This window comes from Pocillopora damicornis, chromosome 7 (genome assembly GCF_964200805.1).
Source record: "Pocillopora damicornis chromosome 7, jaPocDami1.2, whole genome shotgun sequence".
In the NCBI taxonomy this organism is placed as follows: Eukaryota; Metazoa; Cnidaria; class Anthozoa; order Scleractinia; family Pocilloporidae; genus Pocillopora; species Pocillopora damicornis.
Genome location: NC_142676.1, coordinates 1,670,143 through 1,684,739, shown reverse-complemented (window position 1 = coordinate 1,684,739; position 14,597 = coordinate 1,670,143). Strand labels below are relative to the sequence as shown.

The 14,597-nt window shown below is 37.7% G+C and overlaps 1 protein-coding gene and 1 non-coding gene across 4 annotated transcripts; one reads left to right on the top strand and one right to left on the bottom strand.

Moving 5' to 3' along the window:
- Nucleotides 1–244: 244 nt before the first annotated feature.
- On the top strand, nucleotides 245–14,340 carry LOC113670955 (RNA-binding protein 25). 3 transcript variants are annotated; one of them, XM_027187172.2, is made up of 22 exons: nucleotides 245–533; nucleotides 1,868–1,929; nucleotides 2,166–2,255; nucleotides 2,815–2,910; nucleotides 3,061–3,118; nucleotides 3,301–3,392; nucleotides 3,756–3,827; nucleotides 3,920–4,003; nucleotides 4,308–4,386; nucleotides 5,343–5,377; nucleotides 5,962–6,045; nucleotides 7,107–7,493; nucleotides 7,799–7,888; nucleotides 8,168–8,241; nucleotides 8,747–8,888; nucleotides 9,504–9,590; nucleotides 9,949–10,122; nucleotides 11,140–11,379; nucleotides 11,957–12,055; nucleotides 12,425–12,472; nucleotides 13,430–13,509; nucleotides 13,691–14,340. In XM_027187172.2, exons 1-22 carry the CDS (start codon nucleotides 362–364, stop codon nucleotides 13,704–13,706), a joined length of 2,361 nt encoding a protein of 786 aa, XP_027042973.2. In that variant the 5' UTR covers nucleotides 245–361; the 3' UTR covers nucleotides 13,707–14,340. The 3 variants fall into 3 exon arrangements, with proteins under 3 accessions (XP_027042973.2, XP_027042971.2, XP_027042972.2); XM_027187170.2 differs by having other exon boundaries at nucleotides 9,937–10,122; XM_027187171.2 differs by having other exon boundaries at nucleotides 9,937–10,122; nucleotides 13,430–14,340.
- On the bottom strand, nucleotides 10,571–10,642 carry Trnac-gca (transfer RNA cysteine (anticodon GCA)). The gene has a single exon. It is a non-coding gene; the product is annotated as a tRNA-Cys (tRNA).
- Nucleotides 14,341–14,597: the final 257 nt, after the last annotated feature.

Genomic DNA, 14,597 nt, shown 5'->3' with positions numbered 1-14,597 from the left:
GAGCGCGTCTTTACAAAATCCGAGAATCTCAAGGTGTCTTAGCCATATACCTTTGGGAATGAGCGAGATAACGGTAAAATGTAGAAAATTTTTGCTCCGATCGTTTCCTATGAGTTTCAATAAATTTCAGGGCTTTCCCTCACATCGAAGACAATTATTATTTGAAGGTCGTGTAGTTAAGAGGGATGGACACCTTATGGTAGTTACATAATACATTAAGCCAAAGTCGCGTGAACTGGGAACCAGAAGTCCCACCATGCACTTGTAGTGTCAAACACGAGGACGGCCATGTTGAGGTGACAGTCAAAATTTTACTTTTTCTTTGAGCAATTCTTCAAAATTTGTTTTTCGTTTTGGTACAATGTCGTATCATCCGCCTCCACCGCAACCACTGGGTGCTCCTCCAGCGGGAATACATCTTCCGCCAGGGTTACCACCTCCTGGTAGTTTACCGGGCGGACTTCCCCCCCCACCACCGTTCCCCGGACCTCCTGGCTTTCCTCCACCACCGATGCCTCCTCCGGGTACAGCAGGTGAGCAAAAACAAAAAACTTGACGTTTAGAATGCCTTTGTAAGTAGCCTCTTGAAACTGTGTAAGTCTCGAAGATTGTGGTGGCGTAGATGCAGGAGAAGGTTTGGTTAAAAAAGCTACTCAGCTGTGCTTAAGTTTACAACTTGTTGGGGACGAATCATCGGATTGTTGCATTTATGGACTTGCTTTCTTGCTATAGAGATGTACTGATTCAATCCACTGTGCAGAAATTTTGTTCGATTGATAATGGCCTTGATTAAAGAAACAGCCATGTCTCTTCTCGTTGTGCTTGCATGTAAAAAGGCAAGACTGGTTTACGAACGTGTTTCTCATATAATTTGCAAGGTGACTTTCAGCATGAAGAGTTCACAGCCTAACTTTCATCAGGTTAAGACTGGAGTATTGAGGTGAAGAAGTAACTGTTTGTTTCTTTTGTGAAATTGCGATAAAACTTTCTGGTGTTCCTTTCTGACTAATCACTTTAATTCCTCAATTCTTTGTTGCTTTTATAACCTGTTTGAAATGGTATATGATAATAATCCTAAGACATTTCTTTTTTCTTTTTATGCAAATGATTTACCCATGTTACTTCAGGTTCAGTAGAGGGGGAGATAGAAAATTTAGTGGTTTGTTTCCTCAGACATTTCATAGTTCCCCATTTCCTCAACAAATTTACACTTTGTTCCTTACTCCCTTGAAGTAAACAGATTAGTCTCCAAGCACCCCTCATAATAGTCATCTTAAACTAGAGGTTTAACTCTTTGTTGTTAATGTTGGATTGTTGAGGAGTAGACAGTTGTTTCCATGAAGAATTGATGCAAACATTTGAAAAAAAAATTTTATGGAAAGCATAAAGAGACCTCATAAGTGGGTTTGCATATCAACTAACTAGCTTTTATTGGAATCTCAGGAAAGTTTGACATTGCAACCATTTTATCCCCAAGATCTTATAACTAATTTTCCTTACTATCTGCCATACAATTCTTATGAGGTCAAATCAATAAAGGTGGTAAGTTTCTAAAGAAACTGAGGTGCTGCGTTGGTAGTAGAGTAACAGGGTAATTTAGTATAATCTATTGAGTTGATGATGTAAATTGGCCCCCATAAAGAGTTTAAAAGCTGACGTTTTGAGTTTTAGTCCTTTGTTAGCTTGGAGAATTTAGCATGGAATCGACTAATAATCCCCTATTTGATGTTTTTGTTCATTCTCATTACTTGTTTGCTTGATGTTGTATTGATATTGTAAGGAGAATTTCTCTCTTTGGTCACCCATGGAAGTTAAAGAGAGACATGTAACATATTTTTTTCTGTTAATTTTTATGTTGAATCAACAGTGCCACCAACAATACCCTCTAAACCTCCTATTGCTGTACCAGGAGTACCTCCTTTAGGAGTTGTAAGTATCCATGTAAATCTTTTACATGTACATGTTCACTTTCTCTCATGTTTAGCATCTTTGAGTGTTACCAACAGTGTTACATTACATGTAGCAACGGTAAAACCTTGATAAAACTCTGGACATGCATAAGCCAATGTAGTTTGGGAATAACATTTTTTTTATTTTATTTTAAAATTTGATGAGTGGTAATACTTAAGTTAGTATTTATTTATTTATTTATTTTCAATCTTTAGCCCCCAGGTTTACCACTTCTTCCCACTCCAACAGCTCCGTCAGGACGAACACCATACAAACATGAAAATAAACAGAATAATAATAACCAGGTGAGTAGGGCCATGTTTTCTTCATTTTTGTTCTATCACACTGCACATGACTTTGTGTTCTTTTTATCAACCTTTGCTTTCAGGCCCTGCTTTTGTTTAGTTATACTCTTGTAATGCCAGTTTTAAAATTAGTTATTTTGCTGCTGGTGTTGTTTTGGATTAGCTGTGGCCTTACTTACAGGACTTCAAACATCAATATTTTTTATAACAACACATCAAAACTTCCTCTTGAAAAATTTTAATCCTTGAAAGACACTTTTCTGCTTTGTGTTAGATAGTGTTATGAGGAAATTTAACCCTTTAACTCCCATGAGTGACCAAGACAGAACTTTTCCTTACAATATTATTATTATTATTATAAGTGATGAGAATAAAGAAAAATATCAATTTGGGGATAATTAGTTGATCCAATACTAAATTCTCTGAACTAACATAAGAATTGTATGGTTGACAGTAAGGAGAATTACACATTTAATCTGGAAGTGAAAGGGTTAAAGGAATAGTAACTGTTGTTGTAGTTGAAGAAAACTAATATTGTGCATGTATTCTGTAACTTCAGAATCAAAACCAAGCAAATTCAACCTCAACAACAACAGTGTTTGTAGGTAACATAACTGAAAGAGCTTCTGATGCACTTATTAGACAAATTTTAACGGTAGGTGAAACTCCTTTGGTTTTGAAATAATCTTGTTTATAAATGTTTTTGCTGCTTTTATTAAGTGGCTCAAATGGAAAACTCCTGTCCTGAGGGTTCTGTTGTGTTTTTTTTTTTTTTTTTTTTTTTGTATTTTCACTGTGAGAACAGAAATGTGGTGTAGTAGTGAACTGGAAACGGGTACAAGGAGCCAAGGGAAAGTTACAGGGTGAGTGGACATTTATTGATTGAGGATAATTCATTTGTAGATGGTGGAATGTAAATAGGAGTGCTTTATCAAAAGCACTCTCATGGCAGGAATTAGACTTAACAGCCAGTGCCTTCTACAAAGTGTAAAAAATTTTGTCCTCAATATAAGTGATGATTTGATAAATAGGTTTCTAATTTCAGCGTTTGGATTCTGTGACTATGGAGATCCAGAATCAGGTCTACGATCAATTAGATTACTTCACAACAAAGTATTAGGAGACAAGGCATTAGTTGTAAGTAAATCCTTTGCTTCAGTTGTTCCTCAAATTTTGTGTAATATTTGTTATATACCGTCTTAGTTAATGTTCAGCACCTAAGATATGCTGTTCTTGTGAAGATGCAGTGCAGTCACCCAAACAAACACAAACAAAAATGAAGTGGAACAATCTGTAGTGCAGTTTGCTTTGTGTGATATTTGTTTCATTTGTCTGCTTGGTTCCACTAGTCCCAATTGCTCTTCCAGGTAGCCAGTACTCTAATTTCTTTTTTATAAGTAATAGTACTTGTAATTTAGGGTAAAAAGAAAACTAGAGATTGTGGTTGATTTATTCCATACTGTCCAGTTCTATGCTAAATTGATTTTATCTGTTGTGAAGGTGAAAGTGGATGCAAAAACGAAGACTTATCTTGATGAATACAAAGCTGAGAAGAAAAAAGAAATGAAAAAGGTAGACAGAAATCTCAGTCATGCAAGCCTATACATGTTTGATGGGCACACTTTGGTGGAGACTTTGAAGGCATTAAAATTTTTTTCGTGTAGAATGCCGAGGAAAAGAAAAAAGAGGACGGAGAGGCTGATGATGATGAAGATGATGATAATGATGATCTTGATGGCGAAACCCTGGTAAGTGATGACATTTTGTCATGAAAATTCTCTGCTTTTGCTAAATTTTTCAACTGTATTATATTTCTCAAAATGCATAGGACTCTAAACTTTTACAATTGTGCATACAGAATATGAGCTGATCACAGGTATATGTACTGTGTATCTACACCTGTACCACTGAGAGTGTGTGAAGTGTTGCTGGTAATTTTATAAGATCTTACAGTCAGTATATTACTTAAGTTAAGCATGGTAGTAATGTTTTCAACTGATGGGATAGCTCACTCTGCCATGTATAATTTTTTAAAAAACATTTTTTTTACAGGTAGAAGATACAAGAGTCAAGAAAGCCATTGAACAAATCATTTTAGAGCATTCTGATATTTTAAACAGGAAATTAGAAAGTATGTGGTTCTGGAATAATTCTCGACAAAATATGCTCTACTGTATGTGGTATTTCCAAAGGATGCTATTTATTGTGGTTTGGTTGCCATTGTACAAATAATGATAACAAAGTCCCTTTACCTTCTAACCCAGCCTACCTCAACCTTTTACTCTCTGTTATCAGTATGCATATTTTCTTTACTACTCCCTAGACATTTCCTAGGGTTCTGACGAGGAGAACTTGTTCAACAATTGAGAGATTCTTTAGTTGGTGATCATCTCCTTTATCCTCATGACTTTAATGATTGATTCAGGGGCTATGTTGTAAGGAGAAATTAGATGTTAGTCACTCAAAGGGGTTAAAGAATGAAGCAAATCACAGTTGATATTCCAGGTAATTGTTCAACTGATTGACCCCTAAGCGTGACCAGTATGTCATTTCTCCTCTTGTTATCACCCTGGAATCAAACATTATGGCCACCAGAACTGAGGAAATGATCACCAAGTAGTTAAAGCCCTTGATTGTCAAACAAATTCTCCTTGTCAGCACCATAAGAAATTTATAGAGAAGAGTGTGGAGAATGTGCTATCTGATGTTAGGATGTGAAGGGTGAAATCCTCTTCTGTAGTGTCTTGATACCATTTTATATCAAGTAACATGAACATTTTGTGAGTGTTCATTGTGCAGATTGACACTTTCTTCTGTTTTTCAAGAGTTACTTTCTTTTCCTGTGATGACTGAAATTTGTACAGGGAATAATTTTAATGATTTTTTTTCTTTTCAAGTGGGAAGATTTTTGTTGAAAACCTGCAAAATTTCTTGCTACATATAGTAGAAATATTCCATCAACAAATATTTTTTAATGTTCCCTGTTTCGAAGTCCATCCACTATTCAAAACATGAGAAATAGGCTTGTATGACCATTTGAAAGAGAAAGTGCTTCTTCATGATGTGTATTTTGCTTTTCTTTGTCAGGTGAACCTTACAGAGCTACACACAGTGGTTCAGAGGTGTGTGCCAACTATTCTGAAACTGTAGGGCTCAATTTTGTCTTTTGACATTTAACAATAAGAGAATCTTTCCTTTTCCATTAGTGTCCACTAAATTACAGGTTTTATTTCATGTACATGAAGTTTATTTGCCCAGTAACAATTGCTTTTAACTCCCAAACAGAGAGGGACCGGGGAAGGCATAGCAGGGACATTTCACAGTCTACTCTGAAAAATCTGTCAGCTTTCCCAAATGCTTGTGCCTCATCTTTCTTCTTGGAGACATGATATTGTAAGGCTACTTGGTATCACAGACCCATGACTCAAAATTTTTTTGACCACCCTGAGTGTCTAGCCAGAGACCCACAGATACTTGAAATATTTAGAAATTAGCTAAATAAATCTTTTTTTTGAATAATTAATCTGTAAATGTCTCACAAGTGCCTTATCTTAGGGTATTTTTAATTTGGTACAGGCTATTGAAACAGGAAGTGTACATGTTGGAGTGAAAATTTTGGATGGGCTAGTGTCTGTACAGGTGTCTCTATGCCACCACAGAACTGTAATTTTCTGTCTTGCTAATGTCATTTTTTGCTTATTTTCAGCAAAATTTGGAAGGTTTGGATATGGACAATGAAAAGAAGAGCTTAGTGTCACGAGAGATTAGAAGCTTCAGAGATACTTACAGAGTAAGTTCACTTCTTTTTGTACTTAATCTTAAATACTGCTTCTTCTCACTGGTAGCACAAACAGGGACACATTGGTGTTGATGTCAACCCACATGTTGTTTATGTTGCAAGTGTTCCACTCACTAATTTACAAACAAAGTGCATAAGAAATCAGCCCTACCCAAATTGATAAGCAGTAAATAAGGCAACGTTTAATCAGAATTATTGTTGACACTAAAAACAGTTTATTGATGAGTTGGTGAGATTGGTCGATTTCCTCTTCTGCATTTTCTGCTTCTAGGATTTGAACTGGTAAGTAATTTTAGAAAAATGTTTTTGATGATCATAAATACATGTGTATCGTTCACTTTCGAATCATTATAATTGTCTGTTGTTTATTGTAAAGTACCTGACTGGACGCCAGATTGTAGTGAGTTCAGAAATTTCCAACAAAGTAAGGATATTATCCCATTGAATACAGCAAATTAAGTCAAGGCCATGGATCTCCAAGGGGTACTATTAGTAAGTTTAGTGGGCGGGAAAGGATACGGAGGGTTGGGCAATTGGTAGAAGTTGATGAGGAGGGAAGAGAAGGAGGCTTTGGTAGGTCGTGGCATTAATTCCTATCAGTTAGTCGTCGGATCAAGTAATCGTGTTCAAGAGAATATTTCAAGTGTTAACTGGAGTGGTAACATATTTCAAACCTTCAGTGCACAGTAAGTATTGTGTTTGTTTACTCTTGTTAAGAGTATGTCGCTGCAATGTGAAACTGGTCTCGTTAGAATGTCTCACAGGTGTACATTGTATGTGGAAACAGTTGTTACTCTTTTGTCTTTAACAGATGTAGCTGAGATCGTTGAAGAAGAAAACTGACATAGAGGGAAATTTTTGTTGTGTCGAGGTGTAGAGTTGAATTTCGACTGCCTGTTGTCTTTTTTTTTTTTTTTTTTTTTGGAAAGTACTCGAAGACAACATAGTTTTTGCTGACTCTCGTTGTGTTTTAACGAACAGGACATCATCGCGTTAAATGTTACGAAGGAACGTCGCAACTCAACTTTGTTTTTTTCATTCATGTTTTTCAGAGAGAGGACAAGAAAAAGGAAGAAGAGAAATCGGAGAGGAAAGACAAAGACAGGGATAGAGACAAAGAACGAGAAAGGGATCGAGAGAAAGACCGGGATCGAGACAGGGACCGGGACCGAGACAAGGACAGAGAACGAGAACGTGAGAGAGAAAGAGAAAGAGAAAGGAAGCGTGAGCGTGAAGAAAGGGAACGTCGAGAAAAAGACCGTGATCGCGACGATCGTGACCGTGATCGTGATAGAGATCGTGATCGTGAGAAGGCGCGTGAAAAAGAGCGGGAGTCTGAACGTGACCGAGAAAAGGAACGTGAGTATGACGAAGATGAAGAGCTGGATAGACGACAGCGAGAGAGAAGACAACGGGAGAAAGATGCCTCTTACCAGAAGGTTGGTTAACTTCTTCACGTCAGTATTCATGAATTTAAATATCGCGCAATTTTTCAATCTTAATGGATTGAATGATTAAAAAAATCACGCTCACATTTTTATAGTAGGGGAGACCATCGTAGTTTTTGGGAAGAGTGTTTCAGAAGAAACTGTTTGCACTATGGGTTAACTACAGATGAAGTTGCATGTAGAAGCAGATTGGCTAAAATCTCGACCGTTGAAGACTAAGAATAAGAAAGTTTTTGTGTATTTCAAATCTGAGAGCACTTACAAAGCACTACAATTTCCTTACCGTTCTATTTCAGCGGTTGAAAACATGGGAAAATAGAGAACGTAAAAGAGCTCGGGAATATGAACGAGAAATGGAAAAAGAAGGCGAGAAGAAAGATGAACAGGTGAGAATATATCAGGACCCAGTTGTTGGAAGAGTAGACAACGCTTTCCATCGGAGAAATCTCTGTCCAGTGGTCAACATTACTTATCCGCTGAATAGCCGCGATTTATCCGGCACTGTACTTACTACATTGCACCATATGTCACGCTTCAAGTGATGCTTGTGAACTCTTCGAAAACGGTTTCGATCTGACTTGAGTTTGAACTGAAAGTTTACAACGTTTACAAAAGCTATCTAGGTGTAAATGACTTCAGCTAATTCTGTTTTATATCATTCCCAGGCACGTGAGAGGAAGCATTTACAGGAATTTCTTGAGGATTACGATGACGACAAGGACGATCCAAAATACTATAAGTAAGTGAACAGTTCAGAGAAGGAACATTTTCAGTATGTCACAATTGCTGCATTTTGCAATCCACGTCAATCCTTCTCAGCCCTAATCAGTCTCGTTCCTTTGTTGTTCGTTCGTTCAAGAGAATGGTGTCCTCTCTAACCTAATAAATATTTTTGGCTGCATTCACGTGGAAGGTAATATTGCAGCCGGCAATTCGAGATATCAAGACATAGCGCGTTTTGATCGTAAAGGGTTAAACGAACAGTTTTTTCTCTGCCTCTGAAGTCTTAGCGGCCACCCAGCATAATAAATGGAGTAGCTGCTGGTCAGCATGCCTTGTCTGTAGGCTAACCCTGTCTAAAGTTCCTTCAGAGCAAGAACTACAGACTTACTTGATACAGACGCACAACGAACACCCAAATTCCAACCAAACCAAAACACTGTTACTCGCCTTGTGTAACCTCCTGTTATTAGGTCACTGTGTATTGCACTTTCATCTTTGACCAGTCACATTTTTACTTGAAGGGGAAGTGCGCTACAGAGACGGCGACGCGAAAGAGAAATGGAGGTAGAAACAGACGAACGAGATCGCCAGCGAGAAATGGAGGAAATAGAAGAGATTAGAAAACAGATTGTTGATAATCGGCCTGAAGATATGGATGAACAGGTGAGATCTCTTTCGTTTGGCTTAAAACTCACTCATTCAAGTGATAAACTTGTACTTTCTCCTTAAAATTCCAATACATTGTTTGGTTAACAGGTAATGAGATTGGGAATTTATATCAGTCAGAGTGATATCACTATAGAGCAAATTCTAAAGGCAAAAGTACCAAAAAATTTGATATAAAAAAAGGATTCTAAATGCAAAGCAGCAGGAAAGAAGAATTACTTATCAAATCTGGCAGTAAATAATTCTCCAATAGCAGTATTAACAGGTTTCGGCGTTTAGAAATGGATTTTTTTCCTCTTGAGTCTGTGTGTGGGTATTCAATGTTGAAGTCATGTAAACACGGTTGTCTTTTATAAAGATTTTTAGATGCGGTAAAGTTTGGTGCAGTTGGTTCAGAGAGCGTTCGAAAAAATTGTTGATTCTCATTTGTTGAATGCATTATAACCTTCAAGAGCGTTCCCTTTTTTTTTAAGTTGCTAAATTAGAAGCGTTATGAGTAATGTGTAAATCCTTGCAATTATAAGGAAGAAAGGGAACTAATACTTTCTATTACCGACTGTCAACGGCGTCCTTGTCCTTACTGAGTTAGCAGTTCATCATGTTATTTTCCAGGACGGTAAGGACAGTGAGAAGGAGGAGGAAGTCAAACCGGCTTTACAACCGACTTTCAAGCCAGCCGTGATATCACAACCTCAGCCGGTAAGAGGAAACATTTTCATCCTCTTCATCTTGTGTGTCATTTTCTTGTTTTGCACAGTAATGATCCATCGTATGAAGGAAGGGTGCAGAGAACGTGTCTTTAGGCTAGAAGTCTTGTTTGATGTAACAGCAGAACTTCGCATGGAGGGAGTGAGAAAGCAGCCAGTATGGCAAAGAAAATGAGAAAGCAGCCAGTATGGCAAAGAAAATGAACATCTTAGTTTGTGTGAAAAACCCGACAACTTCAATCCCCCCTCTCCCACCCCTCCCACCCCTCCTTTTTAAGTCGACCCGTTCGTTGTTCTAACTTTTAAAATAGATTTTCACCAGCCTTGTGATTGTCTAGTTTGTACCTCAGGTCGAACCTGCTCCTATATCGAATTGGTCACCAAGCCCCAGATCAACCGACTCGATGTCACCAGTCACTATCGGCATAAAAAGAGGGCGAGAGAATGGGCAAGAGCCAGAATCGGAAGTTGAACCAGCTCCTAAGAAGGCGTTTGGATTTGAAATGAAGCTGAGTAGTAACATGGTAAGAATATTGAAGAATGTCTAGTCAGTTTCATTCTCATCTTCTTGTTTAGATTAACTAGTTTATGACCAAGCGAATAATTTGCCCCAGTGGAACGGTCTGGAGATATTTTTAGGGTATTCAGCAAGAATGAATACAAAGGACCTAGAAATGCCAATGATGGAGAAGATCAACAAAGATTACAAATAACGAACTGAAAATAACTAGATGGAAAAGATGGTCGAAACGTGACGGGGCACCTTCGACTCGTTGAGTAAATTCCTCCACCCTTTTTTAAGAAGTAAGGCTCTACCGGCAACCTTACGGTAGGCTTGAAATGTGCATATAGAAGCATCGCTGAAGCACAGCTTTGTAGTTAACTGCAGTACTGCAAAGGTCTGAACAACAGTATAAATTAAGGAAGATGTTTTTTCGTCTTGTCACAAGCGTGGGATAAAGAAAAATTCTGAGTCCCCATGAGGAATCGAACCTCAGACCTTCGGATTTGCGCTCCGATGCTCTACCACTGAGCCACAGAGACTCTTCGGTGAGCGAGGTCTATTGCGAAGTTCGACACAAGTCCTGTATACTGCAAGGATCAGCAGTGTCGATAGCGTAATGTTTTTGATAGAAATAGTACAGATGGTAAGTTTTGAGCTCACGCTCGTGACTAGACGAAAAAACATCTTTCTTAATTCTTCACCGAGCTCAAAACTTACCATCTCTACTATTTCTATCAGTATAAATTAACTTTTTGGTTCCTAGCACCTTTTTCTTTCAAGCACATTCTAAAAAGGCGCTTTGTGATTGGTTGTCGCGAAACCAAGTGCTCAGCGACTAATCGTGCCAATGAGCAAAGTGGCCAAAGCACGATTGCTCTCGGTTTGCAACTGATTATTTGAGTAAAAAGCGCTTCTTTTCGAGACCAATCACATAGCATAGTAAAGCAAAACCAATGCATTCCAGGATTATTACTCTTTGTTGAAAAGTACTCTGAAGTGAGAAATTATTCTAAGTAATGGTTGATCTTGTCAACAGCCCTCGAACCAAGCGAGTCGTAAAAAGCTGGAGTCAGTCTTTGGCGGAGGTGACGATGACGACGGAACAGGAGTGACTCCTAAGCGGAAACTGGTCAAACTGGACGAGGACGATATGGCTAAGGATGACAGTAACGAGGCTGAAGATAAGAAACGGATTATTAAGTCGCTTATAGAACGTATTCCTACTGCTAAAGATGAACTGTTTGCTTATAGCTTGGACTGGACTATGATCGACCAGGTTAGTGTGTTGTGCTAAATGTGAAGATTGTATTTCATTTCAGTTGGAACGGATAGCGTTTATCTCTTCGCCCGGCAGGGACGTCTCACTGAAGGATTATGTAAGAGTAACACTGCCTTTAGTTTGATGTAAGACGTATTTTCTCGAAGAAATGTCTCCCTGGTGCCCTTATGTTTTGAAATTATTGGATCGTCAAGAAGTGTAAGCTTCAAAACACCTGCTTAGAAATACTTTCTTGACGAGGATAAGAAGTCCCAAGGAATGACATTTATCGAGAAAATAAAAGGAAACAAACTCCAAAGCGTTTTTGAAATGAGCTGGAATGTATGCGTTCAGAAACAAAGCATTTTAGTTTAAGGTGGCTCTGTGTGCTCGGCAAGTCTCATACCCGTGATTTCATTGGACGCTCGGAGCATCACGGTATGTAAGTACAGTTTATATCACTAACTAACAGTAGGGCTGAACCCCAGGTCTTGCGCCAGTAGATAGTTATACATAGGTTATTAAGTGAGATCTGGGGCGAGGCTGTAATCACGTGCTTGATTCGATTTCTAAACTTTAAAGTGGTTTATTTTAGGGTCTTGTAGATCGCAGGATACGTCCTTGGGTTAATAAGAAAATTATCGAGTACATTGGCGAAGAGGAGCTGACCTTAACAGATTTCATTTGTAGCAAGGTAAGACATTCAGATGCGCTCTTTTACACAGTTAATTTATCTTTGAATATAATGTTCACCTTTCCACTCCCAAATTCTCCTTAGTAATTTTTCTGACTGTATCCATAAAATTCTTATGATGTTAATTTGGAGAGTTTTATATGGGTTCAACTAATAATCCCCTAGTGGTATAATTATTCTTAATTCTAATCACCTGCCTGCGTAATACTGTATCGATGTTGTAAGGAGAAATGCTGTCATGGTAACTCATGAGAGTACAAGGGTTCATGGAGCGCTGCAAAACAGAGGCAAAAAACGTATTTGGTCCTGAAATTAATAGTTTTTTTTGTTCTTTGATCTTTATTGACTTGGTTTGTTTTGTTTTTTAAGGTCATAGCTAGAAGTTCGCCAAAACACATCCTTGAGGACGTCTCTATGGTAAGTAGAGTTGTTATGTTTGCTTCTGGTTATGTTCAGATAAAAAAATCGTGATTTAGAAGAATTTAGTTACATTTCAACAAATGTCAACATTCATTACGGTTTTCCGATATAAGTTTTAACTGATTGAGAGGAGGTGACAACTACAAGGTCAGGGAAAGATCGTTGTCTGTCACAGAGAGACGGCTGTTATCCCGATTTTTTTTTACTGAAATTACAGACCTGTAAAAATTATGCATAATAAAGAAACATTAAGACAATTATAAAAAGTCTCGAAAAGTTGTCAATTCTTTTACAAGCGCTTTATTTGGTAGTGAAATGTACTTAGTGAATTTTTTTTTTTGTCAAAATGCTCTTCAAAATCTTGTATTTGCTGTCTTGCAGACTCCACTAACTTAGAGTGCATTGTGCATTCATACTTTACGTGGAGAAAATACTTTTTTACCTCTCTCCACCTTGAACATCCCACCTGCGGTTAACATGTTACTTTTCAAAATGTCAAAACATGGGGTATAGTTTACAATGAGGATTAAGTTCCTCCCTTCTATAACCCTTTTTTAATAATAATATGTTATATGTTATTATTTAAATAAAGTTGTTATATATATAAACGTTAATGGAACAACTTGAATGCTATTTGGCTTTACCCTGGTATAACAGCAAATTCTCATTTCTCATCGGCAAGGAAATAATTAGCTATTACAATGAAGAGAATTACTAGTCAGGTCCTTGGAGTAATGTTAGAACACAAAGAAGCAATGTAACATCCTTTAGCAGTTGACATTGTTCCTTGAACCCTTAACGTGTTATTAGATTTCTAATCAGCTTTAAATGACCTACTGTGTTCTGATATTATTTTGTTCTGTCTGTCTTCGAGGAAGGCCGTAGGCAGACTGACATTTCTCTGCCTAGCAGTATCTGGCCGAATGTAAGTGTGTTGTTTTTTCTATTTCACAGGTCCTGGATGAAGAAGCAGAGGTTTTTGTGGTCAAGATGTGGCGCCTTCTTATCTACGAAACAGAGGCTAAGAAGCTGGGGTTGGTCAAATGATCCTGTTGTTATAGTATTTGTTATCAAATCTTACTTCTACTTTTCACCTTTGTATTCTTAAATTAATGAAAAAAGAACTGTTGAGTGATGTAAATATGTTGCAATACGTCCATGATTGTGGAGTCCACTCCTTTTACCTTCTCTCTTTTTTTTTCTCCTTTTGGGTAGACTCCAGGCTCTCTAAAGATTAGGCTTGAATTTCCCAGACAGCTCATTTCCACAAGGCAAACACATTTGAAAACTCTTAACCCTATCACTCTCTGAAGTGATCATTGCTAGATTCTCCTGACTTTCAGATGGACTTGATCTACACGGTAAAACGAAGTATTTGTGGATAGCCAACAGAAAAATCGGTAGATTAATAGGAGAATTAGCATTGAGATGAAGGGTTACCTACGTTAGTTATCTTACTGTTTCCTCGACTCGAGTTTGTGTACTTCTGCAAGCATACAATAAAATTGGCAGATATTAAGTGCAGTGCCCGTCCAACCTTGTTCCAAGCTCTTAGCCTCACAATCGTTGTGAGGAGTCTGGAAACAAGGTTGCATAGGCTGCCTAACCATAAGTAAATAGAGACATTATCAAGCAAACGACAAATGAGAAAGATGGAATACATTCAGCCTAAAGTAGGAAAAGATTACTGGTAATATTCCATAGGAGGCTACGTGTAAATGAAGAAGTAATCAAATGAAAGTCGAGTGTTAACAGAAAGATTATTGCAAGACTAGAAATTCTAAACCATCTCACTTTCGTCTGATTTGAATGTCAAATGCAAGTGTGTTTTCTCAGTTGTTTAAATAAACGAGCTGCCTAAAGTATTTCAGTGTATAGTTTTTTGCATCTTATCCGTCAGTTTGTTCTTCGATGTTAAATTAATCGTGAGCCCGTGTTTGGTTACCGTAGAAACACGTATGCAGCATCTCTCTTTATCTTGTAAAATGAAAAACCAGGGTTGTAAAAAGAATCTTTTTTTAAGAGAAAAGCACATTGATTTGCTTGCAAATTCCCATTTTACCAGAATATCTAAGTTCGGAACTGGAGCTGAACTATTTATTAATTTTTTTACCTTCAATTT